The 17,768-nt window shown below is 40.4% G+C and overlaps 1 protein-coding gene across 3 annotated transcripts in view; it reads right to left on the bottom strand.

Annotated features, from left to right (window-relative positions):
• nphp4 (nephronophthisis 4) overlaps window positions 1-17,768 on the bottom strand; it is a 139,630-nt gene that overhangs the window by 92,639 nt on the left and 29,223 nt on the right. For 2 of the 3 annotated variants that reach the window (XM_058642834.1, XM_058642833.1), the window contains exons 6-8: window positions 16,330-16,479; window positions 14,051-14,187; window positions 101-285 (exon numbers count right to left, since the gene is read on the bottom strand). In XM_058642834.1, coding sequence (XP_058498817.1) covers window positions 101-285; window positions 14,051-14,187; window positions 16,330-16,479 — 472 coding nt within the window. The remainder of the gene's footprint in view (window positions 1-100; window positions 286-14,050; window positions 14,188-16,329; window positions 16,480-17,768) is intronic. The other variant, XM_058642835.1, reaches the window with a different exon arrangement.

Raw genomic sequence — 17,768 nt, 5'->3', positions numbered from 1 at the left:
CTGATGGAATACCATGAAAATGCAACCCTGAACATATTTTTTCAGTTATGCTTCATCATGTCTGGTAACCTGCAGTCAAACATGTGTTTCCTCTGCTCACCTGTCCTTGACCAGGGTGATCTGCTTGATCGTGCCGTCCGCTCGCCCTCTGCTCCCTGATGCCAGGGGCTCCAGCACCACCACCTGTGGCTTATCAAGGAAGCACCAGCCATTGTGGACACCGACATGGAGTCTCCTTTCCTGGATGACAACTGTCTTCAGTGTCCCCTCTGGTCCCAGCTGCTTCTGAGAATCAGTAAGAAATAAACATGAGTTTCTATACAAATGCATGTTGCACCTGCTCAGGCCCATCCCACACATCTGGCAAGACACATGTACTGTAACAGCAACAGGTTCCAAAATCTTGTAGAGGGAATATTTCACTTTCAGTTTTCCATCCATCCATCCATCCATCTTCTACCGCTTTATCCTCCACATGAGGGTCGCAGGAGACACTGGTGCCAATCCCAGCTGACATAGGGCGAAAGGCGGGGTCACACCCTGGACAGGTCATCAATCCATCACAGGGCCACAAAGAGACAAACAACCATCCACTCTCACACTCAAACCTACGGTCAATTTAAAGTGTCCAATTTGCCTAATCCCCTGCATGTTTTTGGACCATGAGAGGAAACCGGAGAACCCTCAGCAAAAAACTAAGCAAACACAGGAAGAACAAGCACACTCCATCCAAGCAGAAAGCCACTTTCAGTTTTATGTTTCGGTGTAGACAATCTGATTAAGCCTCTTTAAATTTGGTCCGATCATTCCCATTTCTTCCTCTGTTGGACTTTGTATCACCAACGTCTAGCCTCCTAGATTTACCACTTTAATTAAACTTCAATAACAGTAAAGCTACAGTGCGTAGCTTTTGGTGATTTTTGTTGCTGCTGTTATTATTCTGCGTCTGCTTAGTCTTTGTGAACCGTAAAGATGTAACAGTATCTATCTGTATGCTGCATCCTTCCATGCTCGCAACGTTTTTGAGCCGTAGAATTACCTTTTGAGAATTTAAGTGGTTTGTTTTCAGTCATTCTCCAACCTATTTGCAGATGTCTCGCTTTATTAGTGCAAGGTTTTCGTTGCCTCCAACACAAAATTGAAATACAGCTATACTGAGAAACACAGAGAGAGTTGCAAGGGGCTGATAGGCCTAATTGTCATTGTCTGAACTAATTTGACAGTGGTTAGTTTTACAGACAATTTAAAAAAATGAGAAAGTTGCACAATACAGTTTTAAAATACTAAAAAAGCAAGCCAATGTGTTAATGGCTGCTGCTGTCAGCGCACAAGCGACCGACCGCTGCTCAGCGTAAACTGTAAACTCTCGTGCCCCATGTGTCGAGCCGTGCTGAGCTCGCCTCTCATCCCACTCCTTCCCATTTGTTTCACTTCACTCACTCCCCTCGCTTTCCGTCACGTCTCACTCCCACTCTCCTTTTCTTTCCCTCTCAATTCCTTGTCCCTCTCTCCATCTCACCACTTAAAACCTGCTCCATATCCACCCACATCTTCTCAATCAAATTAGCATATCAAATTAGCTTTGGCTTTTTTTTCCTTCCTTTCTTTTCTACTTTCCTTTTAAAACAGCAGGAGCTCAGCCTGCCTGGTTACCACACAGCCCACATACAGTACACCACTGCTCACTGCTGTTCTCCTCATATTACATCTCTGCACTGACTGACTCCTTGTTTGTCATTATCATTGGTCATTTTCTCACTTACCAGCAACAGTCTATATGGAAGTGGAATTTTAATTCCTAATATTCATTCCTTCCCTCGTAGGAGACTAACGCCAATAAAACTTCTCTGATCTTCCTCTGAAACCCTGTTACACCTCATGAGGGATGATGAGATCACTCACTGTCGTCTTCTGCAGAGCAAATTTTGCAGCGTGAAAGTAACACTAAAAGTGTCACATTAAGATAAAACTGGAATTTGTGTTCAATTAAACACATTTAGTGTGAACATAACACTAACAGAGTTAAATATAAAGAGTTAAACTGACTCCTTTGGAGATACTTTAACATTGTTAGTCTGCTTAGCTGTGTGTAAATATCACATGAGAACAATGCAACGCAACAGCATCTGTATTTCCCACATAATAATAATAATAATAATAATAATAATAATAATAATAATAATAATAAATGTTAAGAATTTAATTTAACTCCATAGCTAGAGACAGTGAAGCAACAAACATGAGGTGTATCAGTATTAACGCAGCAACAAGCTCAGTTGTGTTTTGTTCAAAAGAGATGGGACACAATCTTATTTATTTAAAGGCAGACATTGAACCAAGTCATAGCCTTGGTGTCCTCCATCACCAAGCCTGGGTTTTAGTTTCAACATCAGGTGATGATGCAAAAAGCCTCTGTGTTTTGACACTGGACATAACTAACTTACTGCTGCTTCCGCTTCTGCTCCAGAAGTTCCACCCATAATCATTTCACCAATACTGCCTCCAGAAATGAGGTGGATACTTGTTTTGTGTTTTTGTGCAGATATTTGCTTTGCATTTACCAAAAAAGGGGGTCGTGGCAACTCATTAATGTCTTGCTCTTGGTGTAGTTTTCAAACGGTGTCAGCTCTGATTTGGCTCTGGGCGTGTTAACATAACCAGCTTCCAGCTGGATAACGTAGGCTGAGGCTTCATTCAATTAACATTAGCTGTGTGAGTGCCAAGACTATGTTCCCTCACAGAGGAGCCTACATCACGTGTTTTAAATGTGGGACTCCGCCACATGCACGGGGCACGCATCATAATGAGCGGTATAATTACCATAGAAAATAATGAAAAACAAACATCCTTGAAATCCCCATGTGGGGTTAAGATCAGGTGTCGCAGTGAAACAATAAAAACTTGCATGTGTCTTAATGAAAATGAGCTCCATAGAAAACAGACAAAAACATTCGATTTGTATTTTTTTGTTGTTCTTTTGCAGCAGGGACACCAAAAACCTATGGAATAACAAAATAACTGAAGTGTTTAAAAATGTCAGTCTTTCACACTATCTGTTCTGAATGTAATGTTATTGTAAATATGTTTTAAACTGTTAAAATTTCTAATTTAACACGTGTTTGTTCGTGTACAACTGCAGTGTTTTTTTCTAAATAAACTTCTTCATTTTCAATTGTTCAAACAGCATTTTAACCGGCAGTAAAATGGCCAAATAGCAAACATTTTCTGGCCCTTTTATGGTTAAATTAAGCAAACATTTAAAAAAGAATGTTAAGGGTTAGGTATTAAAGGGTTAATGAAGATTAATTCAATGCTGTGTGACTCAATAATTTTTTTATATCAGGCCTCTTAAAAATATTTGAGCTATAAGTCGTGGCTCATCAACAGTTGCCATTTAATTGGACAACTGTCCTTGTCCCAGTTTACAAGAACTAAAGGGAAATGAATTTAGAGAATAATTGTGCCCGACTTTACTATGCCTCCTTTCAGCTCGTTTTTCCGGTCGACCTACAATAACGTCTTAACCTGGCGGCTAGTTGGTAGTTCAAAAAAAGAATAATTCTTAAAGCGGGCAGAGCATATTCCAAGGTCAAAGTCTTGGGGTGGAAACTGTGGAGCACGTGCAGATCACCTTTGATTGTACTAAGAGTAATAATTGCACTCCCAACCACATTATCTGGGTGCGTTAGTCCGACTTTTACCATATTAATGTGTATCTTTCATGTCCAGCGCTCCGACTGTGTCCAGTCACAGCCTTTGATCTAAAATGGATCAGATGTGATTCTATGAACACTTTAGTTATGATGCATCGTTTCTACGGTTTGTAGAAAACACTGTACTGCACTATAACAGTATTATGGAGACAGACAATTCCTTTGGGATGAATGAGCTCAATCGTATCTTACTGTGGATCATTTGGAGCGAGCTGCAGTTCTTACTACAGCGAGGGTAATTTACCTATGTACACTTTTTTTTTTTTTTTTGCCTGAACGTGACTGATACAAATAGATCATCCTCATCAGTGAAGTCGGTATGACAGAATATCTGTAATAACTGCTTTCAAGCACATCCAGATTATAAGTATGACTGAGCCCCAGTTGATTCCTTCTCACTCCGCACGGCAGTAAGTGCTGGCGGAGATGACAAAGAAACTGTCTTGTCTTCTACTGAGCAAGTGTTTCTGAAAGAGAATAAAAGAAAGACGAGAGGAAAGTTGTTTATAGAAGATAACTTTGAGTGTTGCGTTGTGTTCCCTGCATCCCTCACTCCCATCCACTGAGTTTCCCTTTCATTTACTTCATTGCTCTTCTTTTCTTACTCGGTCATTTTTGCTCTCTCTCTCTCTCTCTCTCTCCACCTCTCTGCCTCACTATCCTCTTTCTTCTCCCTCTCGCCTCTGTCTGCCTCCGTCACAGATTCCTTCCCCCGCCTGAAATATGAATATTTCAGAGCTAAGAAGCTTAAAGGGAACAATGAAATGGTCCCCACGTTAAATTATTCTCCATTTCCAGAGTCACTGAGGAAGGACCTTTCTGAGTGATGAGCGCACCAGTGCCACGCGGGTGTGTTTCTCCTCTTTTTCACGCTCACACACAGGCTTGTTTTCTCCTACTTTTATCTTATATTGATGATATTTCCCCAGATATTGCTTCTACCATCACTGAGCCAGGTAACAGCTGTGTAAGCAATCAGCATGGTCCCCACACAGCAATCTTGAGGCACACTTGACACGTAGGTTAGAAAAAGTGGAATTTCTTTTAAGCCAATGGGCTTAAATGCTGTTAGGTATCATTAGAGGGGAAAGGAAGGAGGAGGAGGCAGAATAAAAACTAATTTACATGCTTTTGGAGGCAGTTTGTTTTAGGGCTTTGTTAACAGAGTAAACAAAAGCATGAGAACGTTGTAAGAGAAGGGTTGGTGGTGGGTTTTTGTCTCCCAATTAGACAAGTCACCCTTGTGTGGGAGTCGTAAAAAGGGAAACAAAACATTTTGCGCAACCATCCATTTCCTATTGAAAAAAAACTATAAACTGAGGGAGAGACAGTGCATCACTATTATCCACGATGTTTCTCCTTATGGCTGTTAGCAGTACATCAACATCAAGCCAAAGCAGACTTTACACCAACATGGCCTTCAGGGCTCAACATAAATGTTCCTTAAACTGCAAAACTTGTACTTTTAAAGCATCTGCAATATCTAAGAAAAATGACTGGGTTCCTTAGAAGTCTGTGTCGGGGATAAAGTGCTGGCCTGTGAAGGACTTTTGTGTGCAATATTTGCACAAGAGGTTTGTATTAGATTGAACTTCAACATTTTGAGTTATTAACTCAGACATATTTTTACCTTTTCTATTTTAGGGGGTGTCCCCCCCAGTTCCTCATTTGAATTTCAATCTAAAAATAAAATGACAAAGTACAGAGATAAGAGATCATTTCCTAATTTACACCTGAAAACAGCATTATCATTAGTTCATCTTCTGCTGCTTTCTCCTCCAAATGAGGTCGATCACATGGCCATATATGGACCATTTAGTCTCACACTCACACCTATGGTCAATTTAGAGTGTCCAATTTGCCCAATCCTTCAAATCTGCATGTTTTTGGACTGTGGAGAACCTGGAGAAAACCCATGCACACATGAGGAGAACATGCACACTCAATGCAGAAAGGTGAACAGTACACCAACAGTTAATATTAACAAGAAAGATTCTCATACATTCAATTTACAGGGCCAACTGCAGGGGAGCCAGTGAAAAAGGTGAGTAAGCAAGGTTGATTGAGTTGGGGACACTGTTGATGTTCAAATAAAATGGAACTTTTGAGAAAGAAAGTCATTTAGAGCAATTTTGGAAATAATAGGGGTTGGGAGAGAAATGGAAAGCAGGCATCAGCTGCAGGTTGTGAGCTTGAGGAAAATGAGTGTAGATTTCCAGAGGAGGATAAATTAGTTTCTGAAGGTTATTTCTTTGTGCTCAAAGGAGAGGAGACAAAGTGAGAGAGAACGTGGTACTTTTTAATGGCCCTGACTTGGACATTCAGTACAAAGTTCAAGGAAAAACAAAAGGGGTTTTGATCCTTCATTCTCTGGGTAGGTTCAAAAACTGAAAATCCTCATTTACTGAAAAATAGACCTGGTGTCGTTCACAAGAGAGACCATGGTTACAGTATTTTCAGGACAAAGTGATTTAAAGCCGGAGTCTTCAACATTCACAAAGAGTCCCCAAACTGATGGAGAGGTGGAACAGGGAACCACGACTATATATACTGTATAAAATAGTCTTGTATAAACATAACATGTTATTGTGCATTCATTACTAAGCTATTCAAATAAAACACAGGTTCATATATTCATGTTTGTATACATGTGCGAGGTACAGTGAGTAGGATGGTCGTGCCACTGCCATTTATAAACATTAACTGATGATGCCAATAGCAACAATATCTGTCAATTGCATGACAATCATGCATACAAGCTCTTTAAATTTATGATTGTATTTCAAAAATAAATGTGGAATCGGAAATAAGAGACCAGGACATTTTTAAATGTTACACCCTGCAGTATCTCTGCGGACCCCCTAGAGGTCGCAGACCTCTGATTTTGAGACATTTCAAATATATTAACTTGATCGATGTAAACTCTGATGATGTAAACTTATTTCAAAGCTTGCTCCACAATAAAAATTACTATAACCACTGACTTTTAATTACACTGCTGCTATAAAATCTCTGAAACCACTCTTTTTCCCCGTTTAGTCGCAAGAGGACAGGACAGATCTGACCAGATGGGGGGAGAAGTACTTTGAAGTAGCTGCAGTAAAAGCTGTTGCTATTAGAGGGGTGGAAGGCAGGCTAATAATTGGGACACACTTTGTTGTGTAAAAAATGAATGAATATAAAGAGCTGACCAATCATGACAAGATTAAGTGAGTCATAGACCCCGTACAGACCTGGCATTAACATCGATCCTGAGTCATTCAAGTCGTTCACGTGCTGATCAGGCTAAGAACAGGTCTGAACACCAATCTGTCCTGAACGCATCCTCGATCTAATCACAGAAACCAAAATCGGAGGTGGTTTGAGGAAGCACATGGTGCTTAGGAGCTTTGTGAATGCAATTTATCTTCAGGATGCATTCGAAAACTGCCTCGTCTGCAGCAGTTTTGCTGTTTTCAGTTTTGTTTTTGTTTGTTTGTTTGTTGTTTGTTGCTCATCAGTGCCCATATGTTAATTTATTTACAGCAGCTGTCACAATATTAACACTGATCGCCATATGATTTCTTTTTTCTCATGTTCATTTAACATCAGAGCTTTGATTCACTCAGCTCCTCTCATCTTTTTTCTTTATCCCTGACCTTAATCACTGCCTCATTAGGGCCAGGTTTTGGTCTCCTTGGGGACTACTGACTACATGGTCAATGTGTATGCCACAGAAGGTCCAAATACAAGTACACATACACACACGGCAGACACTCTGAATTGTGAAAAAGAGGAAGGAAAGACTCTTTAAGAAGAGGAGTTTTCAGGGTCATCATTAGCTGACCCTGAATAACACACATCAATAAGCCATGTCAACCGACTTACGCTGCAACTAACCATTATTGTCATCACAGATGAATGCGTTGATGAATCGAGAAAGTATGCTCCATAAAATGTTGAAAAGTGTTGATCAGTGGTTTCCAATAGTCAAAATGATGATCAAAGAAATCAGAACATTTTCACATTTGAAAAATCAAACATTAACCAATCATCAAAATAGTTGACGATCCATTTAGTAATTAATCAGTAATCAATTCATTGATTAATTGTTGTAGTCCTACAACTAACTGTAAGAGTAAAGTCCTCATGTCTGTGTGATGACCAAGCTGCCAAAGCAGAGTTCAGCTCGAATATTTTATCACAGTCTTTATTACATCTTCCATTTTTGGCGCGACAGTGTATTTAATGATGTTCCCTCTCATTTCTGATTATCTCACATTATATTTTTCTGTGCACAAACAACTGCAGCTCTTTAGCAACCACAATTATTCATGAGGTAATTTGAAAACGAGTAACCTCTCCACAAATGTAGAGACCTCCAAGTAGAGGTGAGATTCATTTGTTGAATTATTAAAGTTTTATTCCACACAGTTTCACTGGGGACAACAATTAGAGAGGAATAAGAAACAACCACTAAAACCGATGTCTACTTTTCTTCTTAATCATACTACATATTTACCTGGCCATATTTTATATCATTTAAAAATAACTTAGGACAGCAACAACATTCAAAGGGTTTCTTTGTAGAAAATACTAGTCATTACACAACTACAGTGTCAAAACAAAAAGCATGAAGGTTGAACTTAAAGAAATACTTCACCGATTAGCATTTAGCTTTGTATTACTAGAATAGGGATAGTATTTTTGAAAAAGTGTGTTTCCCAACCTCATTTTACCCTGAGTTGAGAAATATCTTCATTCTTTTCTTTGTTACGTGCCCACCAGTGACACTTGGTCCGAGGCTTGAAACTGAAACACCTATTTCTGCAATTTTTAGACCCACTCGTAGGGGGGCAGGACCTTATTCCCAGGATATAAACAGTGTCCAGACTTTGCCAACACTTACGCTAACAGGACCAAGTGAAGATATTTCACAGAGGTTCACAGGGAAACAGAGGTTGGGAAGCACAATTTTTCAAAAATACTACCCCTATTCTAGTAATACAAAGCTAAATGCAAATCGGTAAAGTATTCCTTTAAAAAGAAAGGCTTTGGTTCATAGCTTTAACTGCTTAAGAACAGCCATTTCTTTGCACTTTTTGATTCATCAGTCCAGTTTCACTTGGCAAAAAAAACCAGATTGAGCTAAAAAAAAAACTGGATTTGATTTACAATAGAACATTTCTCTGTGTAAATAAATGTTGCTACCAGAAAAGTAAGTTGTGTTGGTTGTGTTTGTGAAATGAGTGTGTGGGCTGGGTTTCTGTATAAGGTAATAATAACTCTACAGATGGCAACTGTCATCTCAAGAGGTGTGTGCGAGAGAGTATGAGGGAGAGAAAGAGCAAAAGAGTGTGAGACTGCGAAAGCAGGTGAAATGATGTCCCGCATGAGTTTAAATATGACAATTACCAAGTGAGTTACACAACTCGGGCAGATTTCACTGTGAAACTATAGCAGACAAAGGAAAATGCCTCTGTTCTTCTTGGTTTCATGTGTCTCACAAAACCATGAACAAGATGTTTATTGGTTGGTCATTTTTCAGTACAAGTTTGTGTTGGAACAGAAAATGTTTCGTGTTTTTTCCATAATAATATCAAACCTATTTCAGACTTCACATCATTTTAGATTTTTGTTAATCTGCAAATGTGTGTGTGTGTGTGCGTGCGTGCCAATGTGCCGCTACCCACACAGTGGATGTTAAATCCCCCATATTGAGAGTGAGTCATCCATGGCAAGAAACACTGGCAGCATCATTAGCATGCCACTCTCATCCTCCCACTCTCGTACTCCTTAACAGATTTTAACTGGCACAGCGCTTCCACCGATAAATCACTGTTGCCCTACTGCTGAAACACTCACATAATTCACAACCGAAAATATTAAGTCAAACACACTCGTACTGCTGCCTTCCCTTTTCCGTTCCCATCACACGCAACCCTCTAAGCATGTCAGAAAACACCCACTGCTCACGTTTTTGTTCCATGCCACAGCGCATAGTGTCCATCTGGATTGTGATCGACCAAGACAGACAAGGAGGAATAAAAACGCTGGCCACTGCCTCGAGCACACAGCTCGCCTCCATCACTGCACAGCTGTGGCAGAGGTCTGTGGAATGATGGTGAAGTTGTGATTTCTGCATGAAGGTGCAAAGGAAACGATGTGATGCGGAGGAAACAATGATTCATGGTAAGAGCTCAGATACCAAAATTGAAGACCAAAATTTGCATTTTGACCGAGTTGTGCATATCAATCGTATATGAACCAGTGAAACTGGTTTTCTGTGCCAAACCCCGGCTTTAGTGTGATTAACTGTGCCCGATAATATGTAACGTAACAATAAACAACTGCATAGAACACGACACAACAGAGGACAACGGAGGACATCGAGCAGCTCATTTTTTCTGTTCGGTTTGAGGCCGACATGACGTCAAGGCGAGGGAGTGACGCTTTCCTGTCGCCAGCTGACTAACGTGGGTCTGGCTCCACCCGTACTATTACTCTGGTACACCAATGGAAGGATACCAAAAAATGTAACTGTAACAGTTAGGGCCGGTTATTTTGGTACTATTCTTAATGGAAACTCTCAGTGGAAACCATAAAGGATCGGGTTACTTCTCTGCTTTGCTTTCACCATAAGTCACTGGACGTACTCCATCTTGTTTGACTTACTGAATAGAGTCTATAACCAGTCGCAGTCTGTTTAATCTAATTACCTTATCTTCAGCCATTACAGTGTGCTGCATTTCATAAATATTTTATATAGGTTAAGTGCATTAAACCCCATTCCTTCACAATGCAGCAGCTACAGTGCGTACAGGCTTGATTAAGATAAGCAGAAGGCCACTCGCACTCGGCCAGTACTTTCAAAAGTGCAGCCCAACTCTGTGTCCTCAGAGAACAAAGTGCAAGATGCCACCTACTATGGAAATTTATCATTTCTTTTGTCTTCTTTATAGTGCCACAACCACTGGGGCAGTCCCAGTTTTCTTTCTTTTAGGACAAAAGAAAACTTCCTGGAGCTTTGTTGCCAGTCTTTCTAAATTCATTTAATCAGCCGGAGGCGTTTTGTTCTGCCTGCGGTGTGGCGTCAGTTCCTCTTCTGCTCCGCTCCTCCGCTTCACCATCTTCTGCGCTCCTTTGGTCTTTTGATCACAAGCCAAGATGTTACATAATTTCTGACAAGTGCTCAGCCCTTTGTCATCAAGCATAATAGGGAGATGTGTAGGTGACTTGTTGTTATGGGTCACTTGAGGGGATGCAGCCTCCAGCTTGACTTAAACTTGGGGGAGGAAGATTTGTTCAAGCAGCCCTTAAGATGAATAATGTCAGACTTTGAGCAAAGAGTTACGAAACCCCAGCTGAAATTAGCCCAGTGCTTATTATAGTCGGCTAGGAAACTATGAAGGTTGCAGGACTCCTCCAGTAGCTCACATGAACGAACTTCAACTATGGTAGAGTGGTTTGTAAGAAGAAGCCACACTCTGGCTGTATGTCAGACAAGCAACCAGCATAAAGGTTTTCGTCTCATGCTGCACTGTACAAACATCCACCACCCCAGTCCTCCTCATCTGTGTCACTCCAATTCTGCCTCGAAACCAATTTAGGCAAAGACGTGTTAGGTTGGAGTCTCACTCACCAAAGCGCACACACACACACACACACACACACACACACATTCACACAATGGTAAATCTGAGTTGGTGGGTGAGGTGTCAGCATCACTTCAGAGACAGCTTGATGACAATCCAGCTGGAGTCACACTTTTAAAGGTCACACAGATCACACACTCACTCCTTTTCTTTCTGTCTGTCTCTCTCTCACACACACACACACACACACGCGCACACACACACACCAAATACACACACACACTTTAATTAACTTCTGCATACATTAACACCTCTCGCAGACCTGACAATGTCGTCACACTGCTGGAGTTATAAAAGTATAAAAGTCTCAAACACTTAACTAATCTGCGCAACTTATGCTAGTTGTGAAGGGCTTCACGGAACATTTCACGGGGGGGGTGAATGAGAAAATGATTCACGATAACATGTCACTTACCTCACAGTGGAACAGAAAAGTTGTAGCTTACTCCAAAAGTTGTAGTTAATTATATACTTCACTAGACATATACCAAGACACTGTGTCCACTTTGCCACAGCCTTGTTTTTCAAATTGCATTATGTCACACATATTTTTCACATACATAAAATTTGCTTACAAAAACTCCCAAACCTATAAAAGCCTAAATCAAATAATCAGGGTATGGTTCTGGAAAAGGGATGCATTCGTGAAGCAGAGGGGTCCATTTTCCAAAAATTATATTTGACATCATTTTTCAGTTCCACTATTATAACTTATCGCTGACGAGCTATTTGCCCAAAAAAATGCCTCTTAAAAGTAACAATAATTAAACAGTAACATAACAAAATCCTTCACTTGATTAGCAGCCCCTGAGGCTTTAACTGTCTTCCTGACGACGACACTGGCAGTGGAGTGTATTCCACTGAGAGTACAAAATGTGCCTCAGCAAATTTAATAGCAATCTGCTTATTATTTTATGATTGTCCTTGTGTGTCCATGTATTAATTAATTCTTTCATTTATCGCTCTCCTCTCATTTTTGGCCACATAAGCTGCACCGGGTACTTGCACAGACTGCTCTATTGCTGCTTGAGACCCTCTGAGTGCAAGGTAGCATTAAGAGTCAGGGAGAGATAATTCTCTATACAGCCTCCATTTAAATATAATTAATCTTAAATAGGCCTTGGAGTCCCTAAAGAACTGGCTCCCTCCCCTATTGGTCGGGAGGGAGCGTAAAAACATAAAAAAAAAAATTATGTAAGCGTAAAAACATTTTACGCTTCTAAAAAAAAAGGGAGCAAAACATAATGTGCTGGATTTAGAAGCTTAACCTGGTTGCTTACTTGAGATTTTATGCATTCTTATAATAAAAGTTCTATTGTTATTTTGTGTTGGCCCTCACACTATCATTCTACTTGCTAAAAAACAAAAGCTGCTAAAAATATGAAAACCCTTTGGTTTTATTGTTGTATGTCCTTAGACATGGGGCCAGTGGTGGTGTTTGTACCCTTGGATTCTTACAGTTGCAAGACTGCCCTTAGAATCCTGCAAATACTATCTACGATGAAAACTATCGTACCAAGAAACTTGGTAAACGCTGCTTAGTCAATAAATCTTAATTGTTTTCCATCCAATAGTTTATTTGACAAAGTTTAGTTTTGTTAATGACCTTGTTCATGTATGCAAGTTCAGCTCAGTGCAGGAATAAACTGCAGTTTTAAGTGTTGTTCAATATTTTTTTAAGTTAAGCAATTCTGTGTATCATTTTATTATTGAACTCTTATAAAAACAAAAATAAAAGCAAATTGGCTTAAAGTAATTGGCATCAGCTGCACTGATTTCGCCACTGGCATCAGCCATAGAACATGGGTCGACCTCTAGCTCCACTTCACATGCAGCACAAATCTCAAAAGGAACAAACAAAGACAATAGTGACCACCTTTGCTCCACATGACAAACGGTTATCCCCCTGTGTTGGAGTTTGACGGTCTGGCCCAGCGGTATCACACCATAATGGGAAAGAGATATGGAGTGACAGCATTGTCATATCAATTATCATCCAAACCGAAGACACATCTCCTTAGCCTGAAGTGAGCAGATAGTGCCTGTGCACAATCGCAGTAAAGATAATTGCTGGTCTATACTTGCACCTGTCAAATACAGGGAAACATGTGGGGGTTTTCATACACAGGACAATAAGAAAAGATAACAGATAAGCTCTATTTAGTTTGGGAGGTGAGGTGAATGTGTGTATGACAGCTGTATAAGGACTCATAAAGACAGGAAATATACGATAAAGGGGAAAAACAAGAGGCTTGGAGAAAATAATCTTGGTGGTGGAGGTGCATCAAGGAAATTTTTGGTTTGAAGGGTGTGAACTGTTCACACAGAAGGATGGAATTGATGTCTTGAGATTGTTAGGTACCTTTACATTTAAAAACAACATGTTCTCAGTGAGAAGTGAGAACATGTTGGCTGTTCCTAGGGTTAGGGTAAGGGGCTAGAGAATGCATTATGTCTATGAGTGTCCTCACTACAAATCCTGGTGTGTGTGTGTGTACTTGTATTGGTTACATCTTTAGGACCGGCAGAACCTGATTTCCTCATTTCTGAGGAACTGGTTAAATTTAAGGCTAACATTTGAATTGCGGTTATGTTAAGGTTATGGTTAGACAGAGAATGGTCCACATCCCGTGCCAAACTCTGCTGCTGTCTCTAACGTGGCATGCGCACGTGTGTGTGTGTGTGTGTGTGTTATGGTCTCACCGTGTTATGGCAGTCAGCAGTGATCAGCTGCAGCAGCTGGCTCTCAAACTTCTCTAGAGACGGCTGGAGGGAGATGGTCAGTCTGTTCACGGTGAAGGGCAGCATCTTGAGCAGCTGAGGCCTCAGCAGAGCATCTCCTGGTGATGATAAAAACATGGAATCAAACAGTCAACGGGCCATTCCCTTTTACAGTCATATAATATTTAGATTCCTTCTGGGTATGAAACTTGATTACTCCTTCGCTGGTGTGCAAATTTTGTTTTCAGCTCAGTAAAGGTGGAGCTCTTGGCTTTGCTACTGCAATTGCAAGGGAAAACAATCTGAAAACCACAATTATAACAAATATGTGAAACAAGTTGTGATATAATTAAATAAATGTACATACATACGTATATATATTGTTTTTATACATATATACTGTATATATATATATATATATATTGCTTTGCGTGACCCGTTTAGCTTTATAGCCATGAGATTCTACTTAAGTGTGTGTGTGTGTGTGTCATCTAAGCTGAACTCTCCTCCTCAGTGCCAGAGGGTGACACTCTTTCAAAGGCAGTTTTACTTCACCTGTCTGCCTTAACACCAGTCTCTCCCCTTCAAATTCCATGTGTTCAGTGAATGTATGTTTTAAAGACAACCTCCACTGTTTCTGTTTGTATTTTTAACCAGACCAGCATTTATCTGTGTGGATGGCAACATCAGTCGACTGGCCGGGGGTCAGACCACCCCTTTGCTTCAAGCTGAAATAACTTGAAATGTGTCAGAGGTACTCATGGTGCCCAGAGGGTAAATCCTCCAAAAGATGGTGATTCTTAATTCTCTCTACTGCTTAGAAACAGTTTGAAGGCTTATTATGTCAAGAGGGGAATTTTACTCATCCACTGACAACGTGGAAAGGAAATATTGATTTGTCCAAAACCATAATATATGACTATTTTGTTGTCATTTGTAATAAGCATATACCTACAGTGTGTGATGGGTATTTTAAAAAGCTTGATGTAGACAGCCATCAGGGGTGCAAAATAGTGTGCCAGTACAATTTTTTGATTCAGCAAGTTATTAACGAACAGTGGCACTAAACGTTCCGCTAAGAACTGATAATGGTTTGTTTTGGCATCGGGGAGCAGTGGAGGGCAAATACAAATGCTTTCTATCTTTCTGCTCGCAGTCCCTGTAATATTTTATGAAGATGAGATTTTTGGAAGGCAGTGAGGAGTGACTGAATTTGCGATGTGTATGAGTGGTAGAAGAATGTAATTTTGCAACAAACACTGTCAGACTATTGTGCTATGCATCATTTATTGTTATACCTCGTACTCCTTCATGGAGATGTCAGTCCAGCAGGGCGATGAAAACACTCACTTCTTTGGCAGCAACCCTCGCACTTTGATTATGAATGACTTTTCACACAAGTGGTGGACTGCCCAGTGCCAGTCACTGGTGTAATTATTAAATACAGGGAGATAACAGAGTTTGTGCCAAACAGTCCAACCCAAACTGTTTCCATGTGGACACTTGAAATAAGCTGAATTATTATTGTTTGAAGAAAGTGTCTCAGCAAGTAGCTGAAGTGGAAAAGCCTGTGAAGTCCACAACAACCCCTTTCAGGAACAACAAAGAGAAAATGGCTCGTATGATTCTAATCTCCTCCAGAGAAATGTGGCCACCAGGCATTTCATTGCAGTCCTCGTCTCTTGAGCAGAGAATGCAGCATGAATATCAAGCCAGTGGCTGTGGTCTTAAAAGGCAGCTTAGGTCCTTGCTGCTCACAGCCCCAGAACATGAAGAGGATTAGCTTGCTACCATACCTCCCACTGACTCCCAATGATTATAGCTCGGCACTGTCAGACTTCATTACATTCCCCCTTAGAAACTTACTTCCTAAGTACTATAGACTTTTTCAACTTCTGATGGAACCAGGTTTCTGAAAACACTTCTCTCCAGTTCCTTCAAAAAGGTGGAGTTGGTTCCTTGTTGTTGTTTCATAGTTGCAAATCTAAGTGTCCTTTAGGCCTTAGTTAAGACTGAAATGTTTGTAATATGGAAAATTGCAATTAACTTTAATCATCATATCATTCCTTATCATAAGATACACCTTTTCATCCACATATTGCTTACTACTGCTTTATACACTTCTCACATACTCGTATCAAGATGTAGCACAGTGCATTCACTGCCCCTTTCAACCAAGACTTTCCACTGAAGTAAACTAGAACAGAAGTAAAAAAAAAAAAAAAACTTTACCATCAATCTCGCTTGTGTTGTGAATTTACCTGATGGAGAAGCTGCAAGTCCAGGGATGTTCTCATCTCCAGATGCGAGGACATTCTCTGGTAGGAGGTGCATCATGGAAAACAATGCAGGGTGTCTTTTAACCTCACAGTCCAAATGTGCACCATCAATAGTCTTCAGGAGAATGCTGTCTGCAAAAATAAGACATACAACATAAGGATCCAATATTTCACAGGCATTTTATGGAAAATGCAAATGGGTTGGATCTAATGTTCAACCTCCCCGTCATTCCCAAAGACATCCATCCCATTGGTGCACCTTAGTCTAATATTTCTTCAGAAGCAGCGAGCAACCTGACAACATGACACCTAACATGCAAACACTTTAATTTTTCAATATTCCATCTGGCTGCTGGTGACCTCGGTGCAACGTTCCATTACACCGCAAAAGCCATTTTGCCGAGGCTATGACGAAATTGTGAACATTCACCGTGGGGCAGCAGCGTAGCTGAGGCTAAATGTATGAGCAACGTGGCAGACGTTTGCATCTTTCAGGCAGGTCATCCACAGACAAGTGACAACCCACAATTCCTACCATCGACACATGGACCATTTGGAGGGTGAGCAATGTGGCGTTTGATGCGCTGACAGTGTCGGCTTCCATCAAGCCTGAGCAAGCATCACAATCTTTCAGTCTGACAGCGCTAATGATTGCACCTTCAACAATATCAGTGGCAATCAATACAAAAAGCTCCATTCAGTCCCATGGGGTGTTTCTACAAGCTGACAGTGAAATTTTCGAAGAAGAGTAATTATAAATAGTGAAATGGAGGTGAGATCTGAGAGCAGTTAAGAGATTGGTTGAGTAATTGTTGTGGTAAAAAGTGGTATAATAGCTGTTCATATCAAGACCACTTGGTTGTTTCAATGAACTATACATAGCTAATGCTTCCTATATGTTCCACAAGACAAAAGAGACTTTTGTTGTTTTTATCTGTCAAAATATGGAGAAACAGCTTGACATCAATACAAGCGTTCAGCTAAAATGCAAGGTATTTTAAGATTCACAAGGGTAAATTTGTAAAAAAAAATGTGCTTAATAACAAATAAATCAGTGGGATGAGCTGCACGGATGGCTGTAAAGAAAAAAGATGATGCGATGGATCTGTTTGAATAAATTTCAACTTAATGACATTGCCAGGATCCACTGTAGAAAAGCTTCCATTGATTTTCACGACAGCGCAAGAGACGATGACGGACTATAACTCATGTTCTCTTCCCCAAACTGCCCGTGAGTCTTCCCCGTCAAACCCGTTAACTCTTCCCAACTAACTAGAAATAGTGCTTACATCCAAAGCCAGTAAAGGCAACAGTTTGAAGCAACCTCTGAAGTCGCAGCACAGTTTCAAATCTGTTCAAAGGTGACGGCAGCTTTCCATGAAAGCACATTTCATAAAAGGACAAAAAAAAAAACAGTCCTT

The sequence above is a fragment of the Solea solea genome, chromosome 11, assembly GCF_958295425.1.
Source record: "Solea solea chromosome 11, fSolSol10.1, whole genome shotgun sequence".
Lineage (NCBI taxonomy): Eukaryota > Metazoa > Chordata > Actinopteri > Pleuronectiformes > Soleidae > Solea > Solea solea.
Note: the sequence above shows the minus strand (reverse complement) of the source record. Positions and strands in the feature narration are given on the sequence as shown.